Below are 22,869 nucleotides of genomic sequence, written 5' to 3'. Positions count from 1 at the left end.
TCGGGATCCACTGGATCCTGGAGTAAAGAACATGCCAGGTTTACATGAGAAAAGTGTGTGTAACCCCGGGTTAGGTTTAAGTTAACCTGCCAGCGAGCAGGTTAGCTTCAGAGCGTAAGTTGCTATAGTAACTGACACAGGCTCTCTTTAATCTCGGTTTCTGGAACGGAAAACCCCGCGTTTTCCTTAATTCTGAGTTAACTTACCCGGTTTAATCACTTAACCCGCTTTCTGGAATACCCCCCAGATCTGTAAATGTATGCAGTATTGTGTGAGAGTCGTATGGACCTTATGGTAAGGGTACAGCCGGGTTTGTGCAGATGTATGCAAGAGTAGGATGAGATGTTTCAATAGTGTGCAGGTAAAAAAATGTAATTAGTCCCATACAAACTACCTTTTGAGGAAAATGAGAAAAAAAAAGTTTTGGGGACCAGTAGTAGACAAGATATTACTTTATAAATTCCCATACTGCATGAGTTCGGCTGTGTTTAAAAAACACACACCTCGATGGCAAGTATTTAATAGTATGGGCAGCAGGTCTGTAGATATAAAGAGCATTACAGAACCTTTTTTTATAGAGCCGTCAAGCTGAAAAGAGAAAGCTAGGCCATTTTATAGTAGTACTCTCTCTAACTTGCTACATCACTCCCTCTTACTGAGGGCCCTAATCACCAATTATGGGTCTATTAAGGCTCCTGGCAGCTCATTGGGCCCTGTTACAGTAGAGGGACCTCTGTTCCTCTCCTCTCTGTTCCAGTGAGCACCTGTCAACCGGGCTGCTTGTCGCAGAGGCTCTGTAAGCACTACAGATCAACACCTGACCTTACTACTGCTAACTGGAAGAAGACATGCAAAGCGCCAGCATGGCATGCAGCGCGGAGGAGACGAGCCTGTTAGGGTGACGAAGCTTCATTAGCAAAGAATACAGGAGAGAGAAAGTAAGTGAGGGAGGATGGGTGACGCCTCTGTGCTTCGGTGTGCTAATAGAAACAGAGCCCTCGTTAGCTGGACAGGAACAGAAATCCATCACAGACGTCTCCATCGTCTTCCTCCTCTTCTCCTAATGTTCCCCCTCATCCTTGGTCTCTCTACAGTGGGACCGAGGGACAGGAGACTGGAGGAAGGGAGGCACAGCAGTGAATGGGAGATTTAAGCTCCCATAAGGAAGCAGTAGGGTTGAGTCTCTCAGCAGACTGGTTAAATTACCTTGCAGGCAAGTGGCGAGACAAGTGCCAATGCACAGAGGAACTTGTTAAAGTCTCTCTTTTAGAGCAAACTGCTGGCTAATATACGACTATTGGGCCATGGTCAAAAGTTCAGTCCGTGCATATGTAAAAAGGTAGCTAGAAGCCTGAGGCAGAATCCTGGGGAAAATAATTGCCCTAAAATGCTGAAAGCACACAGTCAGATGTGGGGCACGTTCCCAGTAACGGGTGTGCACAGTGGGGAGAGGAGAGCAGGGAAAGCTGATTGGACCGTGGTGATTCCAAATGCCTCTCTCTCATAAACCATTTCTCCCAAAGCATTGAACGGCCATTAAACGTGCCACAGAGGCCAGACGCTTCAGAAATGTCATGCCAAACATGCTAAAACAGCTGTCTGACAACACAAACAAAAAGGTTAATGCTGTCAAATGGGACATTCATAATGCACATTTACAGTTACACTATGCAGCCAAAAGTATGTGGACACCGGACCATGAGATTGTTCCAATCCAATTTTAAAACTATGGGTATTAAAATAGATTTAACAGTCTGCACATTTTTAAAAGACTAAATTTAGCCATTTAGTCAAAGAGTATTTGTAAGGTCAGACACAGATGTTGGACAAGAAGTTCCGGCTCACGATCAGTAGTTCAAGTCATCCCAAAGGTGTTCAGTTGGGGCTGAGGTCAGATCTCTGTGCAGGCCATTGGAGTTCTTTTACACCAAAATCTTTAAAATGTACAATCCTCAGCCATGCTAAAATAAGAAAAGGGCCCAAAATGTTATAATAAAGTTGTAAGCATTTTATTAATTTTATATGAATAAATGCTCACGGGTATGTAGTACCAACACTACATTTGGCGCACTGTGAATTTTTGTCCTCTTCATGTCAAGTTCTAGGCAATTCACACTAACCATGTATAAACTGCATTACTCATAAGACTATATTTAAGCCTCCCTTGTTCCTTTCATTCCACAAGTAACGTTTATAATAGTCTGAGTAACGTTAATTCAGAATGTAATACTTAATTATTTGCTGATACACACGCCAACACTTAAACAAGGAAAGTACCTGCATCTCTTCCCACTTTAGGCACTAAATAAATTACAGCTATATGTTCTAAATTATATATGCCAGAATCAGTACATATCGTAATTCCCTAATTTGATGCAATTTTACTGTTTAATCACCAGTGGTCACAACCAACAACACCCTACATTATATGATCACTCTTCATCTGTTTTGACATGCAATTATTAGTTTTAAACTTGATGCTGATGCATTTTTCGGTTTGATGGTTCTCAGTGTTTTGGTTTTGTTGCCAGGCTTATCAAAACACAACCAAACTGTTCTTTGTGTGTCTGTGTGTATTTGCAGCTGGCTACATCAACATTAGTACTATAGGTGTACATTACTAACTGAGGGAATTTAGATTTAAAAAAGTATCTGGTGCTAAAAATTACTTTGATATACGGCTATAGGCGGTATGTATGTCTTTGATTCCTCATTCCGTATGGTTTTTTCATATACCGCAATACCATAGCATAGTTAATACAACAGCTGTAGGCTTCAGTAGGTGGCAAATCATATAATATTTCTCTATAGACATTCGAGAAAGTAGCTTTCAGAGCAATAATTAAAACAGTGGATTCCAGGTATGTCTTAAAGGGCGAAAATACTGGAAACTGGAACCGGAGATATTTAAAAACGTCCAGTGGCCAAGGGGTCAAGTTGTACAGTGGAGTTTGCAAGGGAGAGCTAACAGTAGTTGTACAATACTTAAATATTATATAAACAATAACAAATTTATTTATTGCAACTGTTTTACACATTCTGATTCCATCATATGAGTTATAAAGTTATAGTTATTTACAGTTATAGAATTTAATGATTTATGTCGACCTTTAGTGTGACATATAATCTGTGCAATCAACAGACAAACTGAAAGCATTTATAAGGGAAAAATAAAAAATATATATAAAATGTGCGGCTGTTTTGAACCAATCACATTCACTCTCATGTTTAATAGTTATTAGTAACACCTGGCATCTATTAAAGTGACTCTGATTAACTCCATATAAAGTTCAGCTCTTCTAGTTACATCTTACAGCAAAAGCTTACAAAGCATTAAAGTGATATTTTTAAATTGTTGAAAGGTATCAGTCAGGAGAAGGGGACAAAACATTCCAAAGCATTACATATATCATAAAACACAGTAAAGATGGTCAACAAGTAGATCAAATATGGCACAACACTGACATTACCAAGAACTGGACGCCCCCCCATACTGGTTCTGCTCTACATGTGAAAACAATCTCCCGTTTTCATCAAAAGTCTGGGCTGTCAAGTAGGATGGCAAGACAAACACCCAAGCCCAGCTACATTTTGCAAACATCTGCATCACATCGGCCAAAAGTGTGTGAGAAAATGTGTTATGACCCCCAGGTCTCACTGTCCACTCTCTCTTCTTCAACATCACTTCACATATTACTGCAGAGCTACTAAACAACAGACATTATTCTATATTGGTCCATTTATAAATTTTCCACGGCCCATTTTAGAAGGCACTCTGCACTCAGGCCTAATATTGTTCTGAGCCTCTGCCTGGCAGCATTATGCTTATGTCTGCAACCTTGAACAGTCTCTCAGGACCACAGATGTGTTTGCAAGCAATTAAAAACGATACAATCTTCATATCAGCGTAACCAATGAATAAAACAATATCAGCTTTTATATTAAGCTCGTGATATGCACAGTCGAGGCAGGGCTACAGAGAGAGGATGGAATGAATTGAAACTGGTTTGTGTCAGGGAAAAATCGAGTCTAGATTAAACATTAAGCATTGGGAACTGGCTCATAATTATGAACAAATTAACATCATTAGCAAATGATTGTCATTACTAATGATTCTAGTTAATTTGTTCGGGGAAAATGCAGCGTATGGTAGTGCACCTCAAAGCGTTAACATGTTTAATTAATAACTGAATTAATTGTATTTAACCTTATTTTAGCAAATAGTGCCACGAAGAAACACCACAATATTCACTGACAATAAATAATAAGAAAGCTTTCAGGAATATCTCAACTCAACAACATTGAAGTAACACAAACATTTGGAATAATAAAATTAGATTTTTAATGTTCTGTCATATGCTTGAATAATCAAAATGGTTAAATGGTTAGTTTGGATAGTTAAATTAGTTTGGATCGTGCTGTTATAGCAAATGAAGATGAGTGAATGAATGAACAACTGGGAAACGCAAACATGAAAGGTCAAGTGTTGAACTGCTGCTTGTAAGTTATGTAATATACACAGCTTCCATCCCATCCTTTTATTACATTTGCTTGAATATAATCAGTTTGCCTTTAAAGCACACAAACCTGATGGAACAAGAAGAAGGAATACATCACAAAAAGTGGCCGTATTTAAAACATGGCGTACATCAAATGTGTGGCCCAAAGCAAATGATGATAAAGAGAAAGAGCCAGAGGCATGTGAGCAGTAGATATGGGTTATGATTTATGATGATGTTGAGCTTATAGTTTGCATTTTTGAGTGTGTGTGTGTGTGTGTGTGTGTGTGTGTGTGTGTGTGTGTGTGTGTGTGTGTGACTTCCTGCTTCTGGCTAAAAGACTATCCATAAGAAAAGCTGTTCAGCTCATTTATACCATAAAGTTCCAAGCCTGACAGCTTTTTACACATGAATTAATGTGTACAGTGAAGATTCAACAGAATTACATACAATGCAACGTAAAAATAAAAGAAAAAACAAGCAGATCCAATGACAGCAACCCCAAAATAGTTTAATCTGCCCTTTCCTATTTACTAGATGTAAAAATGTAGCATTACTTTATAAATAATGCATTATTATATACAGTCAGAATCAAGAAAATGCTAATTTATAAACAATGTAATTTATTTAATGAGGGTGTTGGCGCAGCACAGCATTAACAAAGCCAGGTTTGGGAACTAACTTTGGTTTAATGTCTGTGTGTAGTTTCACATGCTTTCCCTGAGTCTTTAAGGGTTTACCCTGGACACTGAAAGGTGAATGAATGAGTGTTTGAGAGAGAGCGAGTAAGTGTGTGTGTGCGTGAGAAAGCAAGTGAAGGAGCGTGAATGAGTTAGCAAATATATGATGAGTGCATGAGAGTGTGAGTGAATAAGTGAGTGAGAAAGAAAGAGAAAGTGAGTGAGTATGTGTGAGTTGAGTGATTGAGTGAGTGGAAGAGCTAACCCATTTGTGATACCCGAGTAAAATTTCACAAAGACATGTACCAAAGGTAAAAATCAATTTGGACACAAGAGCTGTGTGGCATAAAAAAATATTTTATTTACTAGCTGGCCTAGAACCTATGTGGGATATTTTTGCCACAGTCTATCTAGCTTACCGTTTTGTTGGCGAACCATTACTGTCAGGTTATTTAGCCATGCTTACATTCCTTTTAAGCCCTAATGGAAAATAAATAAAATAAAAGCACTTACCATGGACTTGGTGAAGGGTCGTGCCAGGTTGAAGAGGAAGGTCATGAGCCACCAGCTGCAGTGGATAGAAGTGTAAATCATGTTCCCAGGGTGCACTGCATTGGCTGTGACTCCATGGGGAGAAAGGCGACGGTTCAGCTCATTGGAGAAAAGAATGTTGCACAGCTTGGCCCTGTTGTAGGCCAGCATGGACCAGTAGTCCTTCCTGGGTGGTGATAGCAGAGCCAGGTCTATATTACCACATGAGTCCACTAGATCTGTAAACCTGCAACAGAAAAGTACAAAGCATGAAGAGCATGTGGATATCTGACCATGCCAAGCGGATTAACCTAGGTGGTCAACCAGCTTAACCTTGGAGGGCAAACAATGTAACAAGTTAAACCTAGCTAGATAATCGGTATGGTCGAACAGCACAGCCAGCATGACTAGATTAACCAAGATCGGTTTCATCTTAGTGGCCACCAGCATAACCAACTTGATTATATTTAAAACATAGTAAACCAGCTACAAATTTACATTTTCTACATTTAGCAGATGCTTTTATCCAAAGCGACTTACAGTACTGTGACAATGTATTGTCTAAGCAATTGAGGGTTAAGGGTCTTGCTCAAGGGTTCAACAGCAGCAACCTGGCAGTGGTGGGGCTTGAACCAGTGACTTTTCGATTACTAGTCCAGTACCTTAACCACTAGGCTACAACTGCCCAACGAACAGCTACCACCATAGGCTGGATTTTAGGCAGGGCCATGACTGAACACTGTTTTCCATCAAGCATCAGGCTAACGAAACATTCAGTACTTAATGATTTTAAAGCACCTGAGAAAAACTGGTGGGAGGGTTTGGAGGCCCTAAAAATGTACTGGAGCAGGGATCAGGAATCAGGGCTAAAGTGTAAACCTGACAGAGAAAGAGCTTTGACTAAGTCTTGTTCACCTAGCACTGATACAAACTAGCTTAATGCAAATCAAAGCTGTGACATGATGTTCTTTAATTGGCTCCGAATGAGCTGTTAAACACCAGATGTTTGACAAGGCCCCATGCACACAAGGCACTTAGAGTGTGTGTGTGTGTGTGTGTGTGTGTGTGTGTGAGAGAGAGAGAGAGAGAGAGAGAGAGAGAGAGAGAGAGAGAGAGAGAGAGAGAGAGAGAGAGAGAGAGAGAGAGAGAGAGAGAGAGAGAGAGAGAATGATTGTAAGACAATTCTCTCTCTTAGGGAGATTGTATGTGATTGTTTTAGCCTCATTCTTCTCTAAGCTGTACAAGTATTTACATAGTCAATACACAGCAGCCAATCAGAATTGCTGATACAAGATGTGTATTTCCATGTTGGGTTGCAGTTGGACAGATGGGTAGAAAACATCTGCAGCCTTATTCTTTACCAGTAAAAAATTATTAATAATTAATCATTTTAGGTCAACAGAACAGGTAAAGTGCATGTTCTCCCCGTGTCTTTGTGGGTTTCCTCCAGGAGCTCCGGTTTCCTCCCACAGTCCAAAAACATGAATGGGTGTGTGTGTGTGTATGTGTGTCTCCCCTGCAATGGGCTGGCCCAACGTCCAGGGTGTTACTGTGTACAGTACAATTTCTATTCATTCCCACTTATTACTTTAGCGCTCTGATATAACCATATAAGTTAACATGGAGTCACGTCCTCTTGCAGCTTTAACAGTCTTCACTAGTCTTAGAAGTCTTTTTTCAAGAGTTCAGTCATATAAGCATTTTAAAGACATTTACTAAGGCTGAAAACAAAGACCTGGCAATGGACGTTTTTCAGGACCACGTCTTTATGGTCCTCGCTCTGTTCACACAGACACAATCATGCTGGAACAGTGCAAGGCCTTTTCCAAACTGTTCTAGAAAATTGAAAGCATATAATGTATTTGATTTAATGTATTGTGTAATCTCAATGATTAGGCAAGACACATTTGGGTCAAACAGTATATGCTGATGAGCCAAAACATTAGACCCTATACAGACTGAGATTTCTCTGGATTTCATAAATGTTATGTACAGTAGATGCTAATAAACTAAATTATTATGCTAAAATATTTGCAAGCTCACATTCAATTTCACTCATTCACTCACTTTCTTAACCGCTTATACAATTAGGGTCGCTGGAGCCTATCCCAGCTTTTCAATGGACGCGAGGCACACCCTGAACGGGGCGCCAGTCAATCGCAGGGCAGACACACATACACACGCACGCACGCACACACTCTCCAATTAACCTGACTGCATGTTTTTGGACTGTGAGAGGAAACCGGAGCTCCTGGTGGAAACACACGCCGACACGGAGAACATGCAAACTCCACACAGAAAGGACCCGGACCGCCCCACCTGGGGATCGAACCCAGGACCTTCTTGCTGTGAGGCGACAGTGCCACCCACTGTGTCGCCCCGCATTCAATTTATTTATTAGGATTTTAACGTCATGTTTTACACTCTTTGGTTACATTCATGACAGGACAGGTAATTCCTGGTTACACAAGATTCATCAGTTCAAGTCTTTAATGTCAAACACAGTCATGGACAGTTTTGTATCTCCAATTCACCTCACTTGCACGTCTTACACTGACCTCTCCATCTGGGAATCGAACCTAGTACCTTCTTGCTGTGAGGCGACAGTGCTACCCACTGAGCCACCCACAAGCTTACATTCAAAAAAAAATTTAAGTCCTTTGTAGATCCTCCTTTTACACCCAAAGATGCTACTCTCACTTGTTACAGATTCACCTGCTTATTGTGTAATGTTTTAAAACAGTAATGTTTCACTCTTATTTTGCCCCTGTCCCAACTTTTTTGAGTGTGCTGAAGGCATCAAATTGTTTGTTTGTTTGTTGATTAGGATTTTAACATCATATTTTACACTCATTCATGACAGAAACGGTAGTTACTCATTACTCAAGGTTCATCAGTTCACAAGGTTATATCAAACACAATCATGGACAATTTTGTATATCCACCTCACTTGCATGTCTTTGGACTGTGGGAGGAAACCGAAGCACCCGGAGTAAACCCACACAGACACGGGGAGAACATGCAAACTCCACACAGAAAAGACCTGGACCACCCCACCTGGGGATCGAACCCAGGACCTTCTTGCTGTGAGGCGACAGTGCTACCCACTGAGCCACCGTGCCGCCCGCAAGCATTAAAAAAAGTAATTAGTTGCTGCAGCCATCAAGTTAAAACTTTGTTTATATTACCATAATGCAATTATCAGCCAAAAAAAATTCAAGTCATTTCATTGTACTTCATTGCCAGTTAAATAAAGGATCAAGAAAATAAATAAATCAAAAATTCTTGTTAGTTTTTATTGCATTTATTGCAGGATTTGTAAAATATTTTAAACACACCTAAAAAGGGCAAGACGTAATAGAAAGCTTTTAAACAGAGGGCTAATATGTAATGACTACATTCCTGGCTTGACGTATAAATGTCTGACAGAAGGTGACTAAGTAAACCAGTGGATTTCCACCACACCATCAGTTTTTCCATTAAACTGTACTAGCTGTCATGTGGAAATGTTAAGGACCTGTCATGTCACTTAACTCCCTAATCCTGAGAAAAACTGGGGAGATAAAGTCTTTAAGTGAAATCACTACATTTTATTTTCCCAAAGCTCAATTTTCCCATCTCTTGAAACCTCTGCCTCTCTGCTTCACCCACCTATTTGATTAGGTCACGGTTTTACTGTGCCACAGAAACACGGAAAAGCACAAGCACAATGAAAAATCTTTCCGTTTAACTCTCTGTAATAGGGATACAAGGTCACTGCACACTGTGCACTGTTAGGCTGTATGACAGCACACCAGCAGGATGTGAACCGCTCTATTACTTTATCACCTCGATCAGCCTTAATCTCACTTTGAAGGGGTTATGGGATGGGATATGGTATTGGGTGAAATTCTTAAAGGATGTAAGGATAGGCAACAGTGAGGGGCTAAAGATTATCAGTAGTGGGATGACAATTTCCTCCTCCAACATATTCTGGGGTCCTGTTTTCTACTGCTCAAACAGCCAAATCAAAATAAAAATCATTATTACCATAATCTCAACTTATATATTTTTTTTATCTCATTTTACTCAATTTAATGTAATTTTATGTTACATGAGATGTGCCCCAATTTCTCCAAATCACTCCTCCAATAGTTTTTTTTTTTTTTAATCGGGAAACACCTCCGTATGTATTACATAGTCTACCACAGATACACTGCTCTGGTGTCTGAGCAGGTCAAATCAATCACAGCCATTCGGGCCCAATTTATTCAACCATTATCAAATCTCTGGCTGAAATCAATGCCTCATATACTACAGCAGGACCACAAGGAAAAGGATAATGCCTGTGATGAGAGACGAGTGCTGAAATATAGCATAATATATGCTGAAGCTGGGAAATTGTAGATCAGCTGGTAACTGTTTGCTGTTACATGCTTGGCTGGAGATGACAAATGCATCGGCAGGAAACAAAGTACAGAACTGACCATGACATGTTATTCTGTCTGTAAACTGGTAATTAGAACCCATCATATTAATTTAAAAAATAATTTAAATAATTATATTGGTCTGTTCTGTTTGCATTACTTTTAATAGCTAGAAAAAAACTAATTTAAAGCCAAAATGCACTATACACCCCCACAGCCAAGCCAATGGAGGTGCACTTTCAGTGCCAGTCCCAAGCCCAAATAAAAAAACAGGAAGAATGTGCCAGGAAGGGCAACTGTTGTAAAAACTATTCCAAGTCTGGTCTGCAAAACACTGTCCACTGTAGCGACCCCTAAGTACTGCATTACGGATGTAACTAATAATAGCAGGATAAGTGTGTAAATAATTAATTATAAGTAATTACTAAGTCAAAGGAAAGGTTCAGTTGTTTGTGTATCATTTGTCTATCTTGGTGTGCTGATATCACTTTCCATCTAAGGTTTCAACCTGAGGAAGAATTCTTGTCTAAACTGAAAATAAACCTTCTAATAATGTTAGCCTAACATATACAGGGGTTGGACAAAATAACAAACACCTGGTTTTAGACCACAATAATTTATTAGTATGGTGTAGGGCCTCCTTTTGCGGCCAATACAGCGTCAATTCGTCTTGGAAATGACATATACAAGTCCTGCACAGTGGTCAGAGGGATTTTAAGCGATTCTTCTTGCAGGATAGTGGCCAGGTCACTACGTGATGCTGGTGGAGGAAAATGTTTCCTGACTCGCTTCTCCAAAACACCCCAAAGTGGCTCAATAATATTTAGATCTGGTGACTGTGCAGGCCATGGGAGATGTTCAACTTCACTTTCATGTTCATCAAACCAATCTTTCACCAGTCTTGCTGTGTGTATTGGTGCATTGTCATCCTGATACACGGCACCGCCATTGGATGCACATGGTCCTCCAGAATGGTTCGGTAGTCCTTGGCAGTGACGCGCCCATCTAGCACAAGTATTGGGCCAAGGGAATGCCATGATATGGCAGCCCAAACCATCACTGATCCACCCCCATGCTTCACTCTGGGCATGCAACAGTCTGGGTGGTACGCTTCTTTGGGGCTTCTCCACACCGTAACTCTCCTGGATGTGGGGAAAACAGTAAAGGTGGACTCATCAGAGAACAATACATGTTTCACATTGTCCACAGCCCAAGATTTGCGGTCCTTGCACCATTGAAACCGACGTTTGGCATTGGCACGAGTGACCAAAGGTTTGGCTATAGCAGCCCGGCCGTGTATATTGACCCTGTGGAGCTCCCGACGGACAGTTCTAATGGAAACAGGAGAGTTGAGGTGCACATTTAATTCTGCCGTGATTTGGGCAGCCGTGGTTTTATGTTTTTTTGGATACAATCCGGGTTAGCACCCGAACATCCCTTTCAGACAGCTTCCTCTTGCGTCCACAGTTAATCCTGCTGGATGTGGTTTGTCCTTCTTGGTGGTATGCTGACATTACCCTGGATACCGTGGCTCTTGATACATCACAAAGACTTGCTGTCTTGGTCACAGATGCGCCAGCAAGACGTGCACCAACAATTTGTCCTCTTTTGAACTCTGGTATGTCACCCATAATGTTGTGTGCATTGCAATATTTTGAGCAAAACTGTGCTCTTACCCTGCTAATTGAACCTTCACACTCTGCTCTTACTGGTGCAATGTGCAATTAATGAAGATTGGCCACCAGACTGGTCCAATTTAGCCATGAAACCTACCACACTACAATGACAGGTGTTTCAGTTATTTTGTCCAACCCCTGTACATATGTAGACAAAGAGCCAAGTTAATTCTATCATTTATTGCATGCTAGAGTTCCATGTGCAAAAGTTTCAAAAGTGTCAAATAAAATCACAAAAGTGTCAAATTAAATCTATTACTATTATTAAATTTGATTATATATATACACCGACTAGGCATAACATTATGACCACTGACAGGTGAAGTGAATAACACTGATTATCTCTTCATCACAGCACCTGTTAGTGGGTGGGATATTTTCGGTAGCAAGTGAATGTTTTATTCTCAAAGTTGATGTGTTAGAAGCAGGAAAAATGGGCAAGCGTAAGGATTTGAGTGAGTTTGACAAGGGCCAAATTGTGATGGCTAGACGGCTAGGGGAACGCATGGCACCAGGATGCACTATGGGAAAAAGGCAAGCCGACAGAGGCAGTGTGATGCTTTGGGCAATATTCTGCTGAAAAACCTCGGGTCCTGCCATCCATGTGGATGTTACTTTGACACGTACCACCTACCTAAGCATTGTTGCATACCATGTACACCCTTTCATGGAAACGGTATTCCCTGATGGCTATGACCTCTTTCAGCAGGATAATGCGCCCTGCCACAAAGCAAAAATGAGCACAACAACTAGTTTGAGGTGTTGACTTAGCATCCAAATTCCCAAGATCTCAATCCAATCGAGCATCTGTGGGATGTGCTGGACAAACAAGTCCGATCCATGGAGGCCACACCTCGCAACTTACAGGAGTTAAAGGACCTGCTGCTAACATCTTGGTGCCAGATACCACAGCACACCTTCAGGGGTCTAGTGGAGTCCATGTCTCAGCGGGTCAGGGCTGTTTTGCCAGCAAAGGGGGACCAACACAATATTAGGAAGGTGTCATAAATGTTATGTCATAATGTTATGCCTGATTGGTGTATATTATGTATATATTATTGAATCTCCTATTATTATTATTCTTATTATTATTGTTGTTGTTGTTGTTGCTTCTTAATGGCATGTTCATTGTTGCTTCGATTCATATCCATCCATCTTGCTGGCCATCCTCTTTCTCTTTTACCTTAAGCTCTTTTAAGCATATTTGCCGATTCCAATGAATTGGTTCTTTTTATAATGTGTCTGAAATTAGAGAGCTTCAATATTAGAGCTACTGATCTCATGTAAACAAAAAATAAGGAAAAACCTGTGAGTCGTGTGAGGAGCACTGACCTGTGAGACTCAGAGGAAAGCACCACCACTCGGGCAGGGGCTGAACGACGCAGTACACTCTGAAGAAGCTGCACTAGGTAGAAGTGACCTAGATGGCAGATTTGAAAGGTGGACTCCAGCCCGTCTTCTGTCAGACACCATGGCTGCGCACACACTGCAGCGTTACAGACCAGGATGTGTAGGGGCCTGCAAAGACAAATGTGCCGAAACATATATTAAAAACATTTTAGTAAACAGTTTAATTTCTTTCACTCTGAATATGAATATGCTAGGACAGTGGTTTAAACTGTTCCCGACCAAGTTTAAAGAACCAGTTGGAAAAGCTAAGCATGTACTCACATGAGGGAAGGAAAAGAGATGATGATGAGGTTTTTCCAATATGCTATATCATTTATATTATGTTATATACATGAGATGAAGCTGAATGATGAATACTGTCTGATAGTGGAAAATGTCATGGCTTCATATAATTAAATATTAGAAAGATTGGAAAGGCCTTGTAAAAGAAAGTACGATGCAAGTCATCCAAAAATTAGTTTTCTATGAATTTAAACTATATTAGCCACCCCAGTGCCAGTTTATATCAGCCATTCCATTACCAACTCTAAAACAGAGAAGGGGGTTGTGGAGGAAACATTGAGTTAAAACAATGCAAAAATAAAGAATGCTGAACAAAAGAAAATAATGACTATTAAATGTAAGAGAGGGAAGCAGTGAGTGCAAGAAAGCTGCAATGGGAATCAGCTGACATCTTGGCTGGAATCCAGCCACTCTGTAAGAGATAGGGTAGTTGTAGCTTAATGGTTAAGGTGCTGGACTGTTAAGCCTTGCCAATGCCATGTTGCCACTGTTAGGGTGCTCAAGCAAGACCCTTAACCCTCAACTGCTTGGATGGTGTATGGCCACAATTGTAAGTCGCTCTGGATAAAAGCATCTGCTAAATGCCACAAATGTAAATGTAAGATCAGCTAGTTAAGCCTGAAGAAAGAAGTTAATTTGTAAATAAAATTCAAACACACTCATATTTAATTTGTTTAAAATGTTCCCAGAATAATGTTACAAATCTCAAAGGCAATTCAATATTCCCACCTTACGATTTTATTACACAGAAATCTCTGAAAGGCCCCAAACCACTGCAAAAATTGTTTTATATTGCCAAAAAGCAAATTACACTTACCGGGATGCTTGTGGTTAAAGTTTTAGCTTTTCCAAATCTGTCTTGTTTACTGCCTGCTACAAATGATATTTTCAGACTGTTTTGTTTGGTTATACTGGAAGTATTTATGAACTCGAGCTTGGTTCTTCTCAAGTGGTGTAAATGGAAAAATTGATCTAAGAGTCTAAAATTAGACTGCATTAATCCACAGCCCAAATATCGATTTAAATTTACAAAAGGAAACTTTTACTACAGGAGTCAAAAAAACTGATAAGCAACTAGGTAGGAGAGTCTAATAGAGTGGACAGTGAGTGGACACGGCATTTAAAAATTCCAGCAGCACTGCTGTGTCTGATCCACTCATACCAGCACAACACACACTAACACACCACCACCATGTCATTGTTACTGCAGTGCTGAGAATGATCCACCACCTAAATAATACCTGCTCTGTGGTGGTCCTGAGAGTGTGAAAAAACAGCGTGAAAGGGGGCTAACAAAGCATGCAGAGAAACAGATGGACTACAGGCAGTAATTGTAGAACTACAAAGTGCTTCTACTGTATATGGTAAGTGAAGATGATAAAATGGACAATGTGTGTAGAAACAAGGAGGTGGTTTTAATGTTATGGCTGATCGATGTAATCCATTTAATTATTTGTTTTGTTTGTTGTTTAAATTAAATTGAATCATATGCATTTCTTATATATGTAAAGAAATTTAAACACCTGCTTCAAGGTTTAGGGAAGTTTCCATGCCTCAGGTTTGTGTATTTAATGTCTGCATCTGGATCTCCAGCAGTGTGCATTATTAAAAGTACTAAATGAATAAAACTGAATTAAATAAAGCATATACTGTAGCAACACTGACCATTCTGTGCATCGTGGTAATTTACAATCACATTTTTCAGGCAGATTAATTACACAGTTTAATCTTTCATTTGTGAAATGAACGAAGAACAATAATAGACCTGCCTTCAGGCTTTCCCAACTTCCAACAGACACTATAACAAGGTCATTCCACACTCGGCTGCACCCCTCACTTCTAAAAAAGCCATCAGAAAAAAAAGTCCAAAGCTCTGTAAGATCCTTGCCTTGACAGAGTCGCTCCACTGGTCTTGAACCCATGGTGGCGCAGCAGAACAATCTGAATCCACCCCACCAATTTTTAATTTCTTTCATTAGAATTAATTATAAGGGCCACAGGCAATTTGTGTACTCTGTGGTTAAAACTGCCTGCACTATTAATTAAAAACTGGTTGCTGGAAAATTAATGGAGGAATTGTAATTCACCTACTAAAATGAGCCGTTCTTATGACATTAAAAAAGAAATGCATGGTGTAATTTCCTCTAGGTTCAAAAAGAAAGAAAATGTAGTCTGTGTCTGTGCAAAAGCGAAGGAAAGTAAAACGTGTACACAATACATACACTGACCAGGCATAACATTATGACCACTGACAGGTGAAATGAATAACACTGATTATCTCTTCATCACGGCACCTGTTTGTGAGTGGGATATATTAGGCAGCAAGTGAACATTTTATCCTCAAAGCTGATGTGTTAGAAGCAGGAAAAATGTAAGCATTTGAGTGAGTTTGACAAGGGCCAAACTGTAATGGCTAGACGACTGGGTCAGAGCATCTCCAAAACAGCAGCTCTTGTTTGGTGTTCCCAGTCTGCAGTGGTCAGTATCTATCAAAAGCGGTCCAAAGAGAGAACAGTGGTAAACCGGCGACAGGGTCATGGGCGGCTAAGGCTCACTGATGCACGTGGGGAGTGAAGGCTGGCCCGTGTGGTCTGATCCAAAAGACGAGCTACTGTAGCTCAAATTGCTGAAGAAGTAAATGCTGATTCTGATAGAAAGGTGTCAGACACCATTCCTCGGCTGGTCAGGGCTTTTATGGCAGCAAAAGGCGGACCAACACAGTTGGATGATATTTTGAGGGAGAGCTATTTAGATCATGTGTAAAATATTTAAGGTTGTTAATCTACCCTTGCAAAGCAGCTTTTACAGTGTGACAAATTCCTACTGCCTTAGTGCTTTTTATTATGCTTTTGTTGTTGTTGTTGTTGGAAACAGTGAGGAAGGGATGAGTAATTGGTGGTCATAATGTTATACCTCATTGGTGTAAAGTGTCTGGGAGGGGAGCAGTGCATTAGGAAAGGTTTCCAGTGTTTTTACTGATTAATGTCATTGTATTTTGTAAATGTAAACACATTTAGAATTTGATGCCTGCAACACACGCCCAAAGAGTCTGTTTGTCCCTTAAACAATGGATCTTACCTGAGCACACATTTCCACTGTCTTTTTGACCATCTGAGATAAGCTTGGGCACAGAGAACTTAGAAGTTATTTTTGCATATAATTGATATATGGCTTTTCTCTTTGTGTAACAGAGTTTTAAATTGCAATTCTTGATGTAGTTGTAGACTGTGTTAAGTGACAGTGGTTTTCTGAAGTATTCCCAGGCCCATGTGGTTATATTTATCACGGTAACATGATGATTTCTTATGCAATGCTGTCAATGCAGAGCTCATAGGTCACACATATTCACCAGTGGTTTCTGGCTTTGCCCTACACAAACTGAAAATTCTCCAGATTTTCTGCATCTTTTCACTATATTATAAACAGTAGATAGTACAAGAATTTTTTTTTGCAATCTTCTATTGAAAATTTTCTTTTTGAAGTGATTGACAATTCTCTCCTGAAGTTTGACACAAAGTTATAAGCCACGACCCATTACTGCTTTTGAAGACTGATTTATTGGTGGATTCTCCTTTTATACCCGATCATGATTCCCTTATCTGTTACCAATTTACCTGCTTTTTGTAAAACACTGTAACTTGAATGTTCTTTAAACGTCTTACTCATATTTTGCTTCTGTTTCAACGTTTTTGCTGCAGGCATCACATTTTAAATACGTTTCTATTTACAAACTACAATAAAGCTGAAAGAAAACTCTTCTTTTTACCTTTATCAGTTGAATAAAGATGCAAGAGAATTAACGGATCACAGACTCTTTTTTATTGCATTTTACACAAAGTCCCAACTTTTTTCGGAAATTGGCTTTGTACACCAAATTTGGGATAAGTGCATTTACACACACATAGCTAAGGCACCTACTTAGTGAGCATTAGCTGCTTCTCACATAGCCCTATTTTTCTTGCCACTGGCCACTCTTCACCAGTAGATTAGTTTGCACTTCTAAAAGAACCACACAGATATGTTCGTTTGCAAATTGGTCACCATAAGAAATTCTGACCAGCAGTATCTCTGAACGCTGCCCAACCACTTGAACACTGTTACAGTTATAGCAGCTTTTGTAGTAAGTAAACTCTATGGAGGGTAGTTGGGAGCTAGTCATTAGTTGGGTGGTTTTTACCACTTGCTGGAGGGCTTTTTGGTAAAACGCAGAGCAACTGCCAGCGCAAAAGGCTCACAAGAATATGATTTTATATGTGAGCTTTTCTCAGTCTTCTCAGGAAGACCATAGCCATGAATTGGACATTGGGGAGGGAACAAATCCGCCAGGAAGGAAGGTGTTCCTGCCATTCTAAAACATTCCTGCCATATCAACAACTGATGGAAACACTGTCGGACCCTAACATTACACAAAGCTAGTGATTGGAATATGTTTATTTGAGGGGTATTTTAAGCATATCTGAATATTGGGGGGACATGCCCCCCTTAATATTGTGATTACGGCTTGCTTCTTAGAAAGTAAGAAACTGTAAACGGGGATGATTTGAGGGTCCAAGTAAGATCCTCTGAGGTGGGAACAGAGGAGTCTGTGTGGCTTTGCTCGGGTGGCAGCTAGTTCACAGTAAGATTCTTGGTCTTTTGCCTATAATTGTGAGTGAGTAATTGTCCATAGTTGTGAGTAAGTTAGTTGTGTGTATGTTGCCCTTGATGGGTTAGAGCCCTGTCTAGAGTGTATTTTGGCCTAAGGACAGTATTTCCGGTGGCGCAAGACCTATTACGACCCCTACGAGGATGAAACGTATTGAAAACAAACGTATGAATACATAACTTTTTTAAGTAATGGCCACAAATGTATTTTGACACTTATGGAAGTGGCATCACAATTTTACATGAGATTTAATGAAGCATAATGATAGAGGAAAAAAATTATTGTACCTAAAACGTATAAACGTTATGACTTTCACGCTTAGGTCTACAGGCATGTAATTGAAGAGGAACATGTTTGCAATCACCACTGAAGAACGTGCAGAACGTTAATCCCATGGGCAGCAACCACTCAACATTCCCACTGTCTTGCAACACCACCATACCCAGAACACAACTGTCCATTTCATCTGACTCTCACAATGAGAGAACTCGTTTTCATTTACTTTTAATTAAACCTTAAACTTTAACACACATAAAAAGCAGCAATTCCTGCAAGTGTCTGCCTTATAGGATATTGAAAATGTAATTAATAGGAATTTTCAGGGAAAAGACTTATAAGAGCGTGTAACAGGACCACAGGACCTCCGTATAGCAACCTCTCAGCCCTAGTTTCATTTGTGAGGTGGCTGATTGAATGAGCCTTGATGAAAAAGAGTACCAATGTACAGTATTGCTGTCTGGCCCATAAACTCAGGCTAATTCTCCTGGTGTGTGGCCTGTGATTTAACAACATGCCTTTACAGCAGCCTCGCTCTCTTAATACAGCTCCCCGCCAGCTCTGTCCTCATAAGCAAAAAGCTAACAAATGGCTTTAATAGGCAAGCCCACATAATGTAAAAACTCCCTTTAAACTTATTAACACGTTCAAGAGGGGTCTACCGCAGATGTGCAATTTACATGCTGGGCTAGCGGGGGCGGTAACGAGGGGGCAGGGAGAAATAATGCTACATATTTACTTTGAAAGAACCCCCAGGGCATGACCTTTGGCCTGAAAATAATCTTCTCGCATAAAAGAACGATTACTTTTTTCTTCCTTCGCTCTGACCACCCACCATTAAGGGAATGAGTTTATGGCCAATGTAGACGTCTGGCATAACCCAACACAGCTTTAAAATACACACATACACACACACCTATTTACAGTATGGGCTAATTTAGGTCGTACCCTTGATTTAGCGGTTTATATCATATTGCTACGATGAAAGGGTGTCGAGTAAAATCTGTGGTCACGTGTGACTGTTAATTTGGTGGTGTATAATGCTTTGTAATGACAATGAACTTTGTGGCATATCCTAAATAGGGCAGGTCTAACCAGTGGTGTATAGTAATGAAGTAATAATACTTCGTTACAGTAACTAAGTAGTTTTTTGAAATACTTTACTGGAGTATAAACATTTTCGGCAACTTTCACTTTTACTCCACTACATTTTCTACAGAAATTGTGTACTTTTACTCCGTTACATTCGCTGTATGTAAATTCGTTACTCGTTACTACAAAATGAAAGTTAAATGATGTGAGATGTGTGACGGACTGCACGCTGGTTTGGTGAATCTGCGCTTGTGAATTAAGACTGTGGGTAAACACATTAATGCGCATGTGCAAACGTTCTCTAAAAGCTATCAGAGTTTTCTTAAAGTGCGTCGTTCACCCAAAGACCCGCAAATATGGAGCTCCAACACACTGATGTACAGTAAGTTAACAATGATTAACAAAGTAAAGCTGCAGCATCAGCATTTTTTCATATTATTAGCATTAACATTGTTCAGATATCTACCTACCAATTTTACCGATTACATTCGAACCACAAATAAAATGTTTCACTAAATTTGTTTGGAATTCATTGACTGCAAAACTCATGAAGACACGTCCATTATTTTTAAAAACTCACCTACGGACAAATATTTCCTCAGATAACTTCTGTATTAGACCAGTAGAGGAGAGATTCATGGTGCTGAGGAACATGCAGCACGTCTTTAACCCTTTAATCATCTCAACAAGAACTCAACTTATCCAACTTATTATTCATGATTTTTCAGCTGTTGGCTTCAAGTTAGAAATTGTGTTTTCTTAAAGTAAGAATACCAATATTTTTTTAGTTTAACACATGCCATTCAGTGAGTAGATACAGCCCAAGAAAGATTATTTAAATACAGCTTATTTTACTCAAATATTCTGATTTAAATTAATGGTTTAACAGATCATTAAAGGGATAAAAGTGCCACACATTTTGTTAAACTCTCTTTAAATTAATTATGCAAAAATTATTTTTTTGTTATTGAAATATACTACCCAAATAAAAAAATGGGACAGTATAGAAAATGCAAATACAATAGATGCATTGTTTCTTACATTTACATCAACGCACATTCTAAAAACGTTGGAACAGGAACATTTAGGGCTAGTAATGAGTTAAAAAAACAACTAAATAATGACGTGACTTCAAACAGGTGATGTCAACAGTTGATTATGATCATGAATTGGCACAAATCATGTTCAGATGAAAGGAAAAAACAGGTTAATTGTTAAGGTGGTTTACAGGCTTAAAAGAACAATCTTTATATTTAAAATGACCGCTTCCATTTATACTAACAGCATTTACTTTTACTTCTACTTTTAATACTTAAGTACATTTAATATCAAATTACTTTTGATACTTAAGTACATTAAACATCAGATACTTTTAGACTTTTACTCAAGTAATGTTCTAAAAGGTGACTTTTACTTCTATCAAAGTAAATTTCTGGTAAGATACTTGTACTTTTACTCAAGTATGGCCTTCCGATACTTTATACACCACTGAGTCTAACTACACACATTAAAGTAAGATGAGGGTTTTTTTGCTGTGTAAGTTCATATGTCTGATTTTTCTACTTGATTCCCTGACCATTGCCATGTTTGCAATTATACACTGATCAGCCATAACATTGAAACCACTTCCTTGTTTCTACACTCACTGTCAATTTTATCAGCTCCACTTACCATATAGGAGCACTTTGTGGTTCTACAATTACTGACTGTAGTCCATCTATTTCTCTACATACTTTTTTACCCCCACAGGACCACCACAGAGCAGGTATTATTTAGGTGGTGGGTCATTCTCAGCACTGCAATGAGACTGACAAGGTAGTGGTGTGTTAGTGTGTGTCTCTCACTGTCCACTCTATTAGACACTCCTACCTAGTTGGTCCACCTTGTAGATGTAAAGTCAGAGACGATCGCTCATCTATTGCTGCTGTTTGACTTCATCTTCTCTTCTGTTTGACTTTTAAGGTCATCTTCTAGACCAGGGGTATTCAACTAAAATTTAAAGGGGTCCAGTTAGAGAAAATTTCTTGAAGCAAAGGTCCGGAATGTTTAACTATATATATATATATATATATATATATATATATATATATATATACAGTTTATATATACTGTATATATATATATATATATATATATATATATACAGGGGTTGGACAATGAAACTGAAACACCTGGTTTTAGACCACAATAATTTATTAGTATGGTGTAGGGCCTCCTTTTGCGGCCAATACAGCATCAATTCGTCTTGGAAATGACATATACAAGTCCTGCACAGTGGTCTGAGGGATTTTAAGCCATTCTTCTTGCAGGATAGTGGCCAGGTCACTACGTGATGCTGGTGGAGGAAAACGTTTCCTGACTCGCTTCTCCAAAACACCCCAAAGTGGCTCAATAATAGATTTAGATCTGGTGACTGTGCAGGCCATGGGAGATGTTCAACTTCACTTTCATGTTCATCAAACCAATCTTTCACCAGTCTTGCTGTGTGTATTGGTGCATTGTCATCCTGATACACGGCACCGCCTTCAGGATACAATGTTTGAACCATTGGATGCACATGGTCCTCCAGAATGGTTCGGTAGTCCTTGGCAGTGACGCGCCCATCTAGCACAAGTATTGGGCCAAGGGAATGCCATGATATGGCAGCCCAAACCATCACTGATCCACCCCCATGCTTCACTCTGGGCATGCAACAGTCTGGGTGGTACGCTTCTTTGGGGCTTCTCCACACCGTAACTCTCCCGAATGTGGGGAAAACAGTAAAGGTGGACTCATCAGAGAACAATACATGTTTCACATTGTCCACAGCCCAAGATTTGCGCTCCTTGCACCATTGAAACCGACGTTTGGCATTGGCACGAGTGACCAAAGGTTTGGCTATAGCAGCCCGGCCGTGTATATTGACCCTGTGGAGCTCCCGACGGACAGTTCTGGTGGAAACAGGAGAGTTGAGGTGCACATTTAATTCTGCCGTGATTTAGGCAGCCGTGGTTTTATGTTTTTTGGATACAATCCGGGTTAGCACCCGAACATCCCTTTCAGACAGCTTCCTCTTGCGTCCACAGTTAATCCTGTTGGATGTGGTTTGTCCTTCTTGGTGGTATGCTGACATTACCCTGGATACCGTGGCTCTTGATACATCACAAAGACTTGCTGTCTTGGTCACAGATGCGCCAGCAAGACGTGCACCAACAATTTGTCCTCTTTTGAACTCTGGTATGTCACCCATAATGTTGTGTGCATTGCAATATTTTGAGCAAAACTGTGCTCTTACCCTGCTAATTGAACCTTCACACTCTGCTCTTACTGGTGCAATGTGCAATTAATGAAGATTGGCCACCAGACTGGTCCAATTTAGCCATGAAACCTCCC

The 22,869-nt window shown here is 39.9% G+C and overlaps 1 protein-coding gene across 6 annotated transcripts in view; it reads right to left on the bottom strand.

Moving 5' to 3' along the window:
* Positions 1-22,869, bottom strand: part of wwox (WW domain containing oxidoreductase) — a 354,592-nt gene that overhangs the window by 242,583 nt on the left and 89,140 nt on the right. For 4 of the 6 annotated variants that reach the window (XM_062992800.1, XM_062992777.1, XM_062992792.1 and 1 more), the window contains exons 7-8: positions 13,125-13,310; positions 5,693-5,957 (exon numbers count right to left, since the gene is read on the bottom strand). In XM_062992800.1, the coding sequence (XP_062848870.1) occupies positions 5,693-5,957; positions 13,125-13,310 (451 nt within the window). Of the gene's footprint in view, positions 1-1,814; positions 1,962-4,354; positions 4,588-5,692; positions 5,958-13,124; positions 13,311-22,869 lie in introns of those variants that run through there. The other 2 variants (XM_062992799.1, XM_062992798.1) reach the window with 2 other exon arrangements.

Source organism: Trichomycterus rosablanca, chromosome 1 (assembly GCF_030014385.1).
Source record: "Trichomycterus rosablanca isolate fTriRos1 chromosome 1, fTriRos1.hap1, whole genome shotgun sequence".
Lineage (NCBI taxonomy): Eukaryota > Metazoa > Chordata > Actinopteri > Siluriformes > Trichomycteridae > Trichomycterus > Trichomycterus rosablanca.
This window is presented reverse-complemented; position numbering and strand designations above follow the sequence as displayed.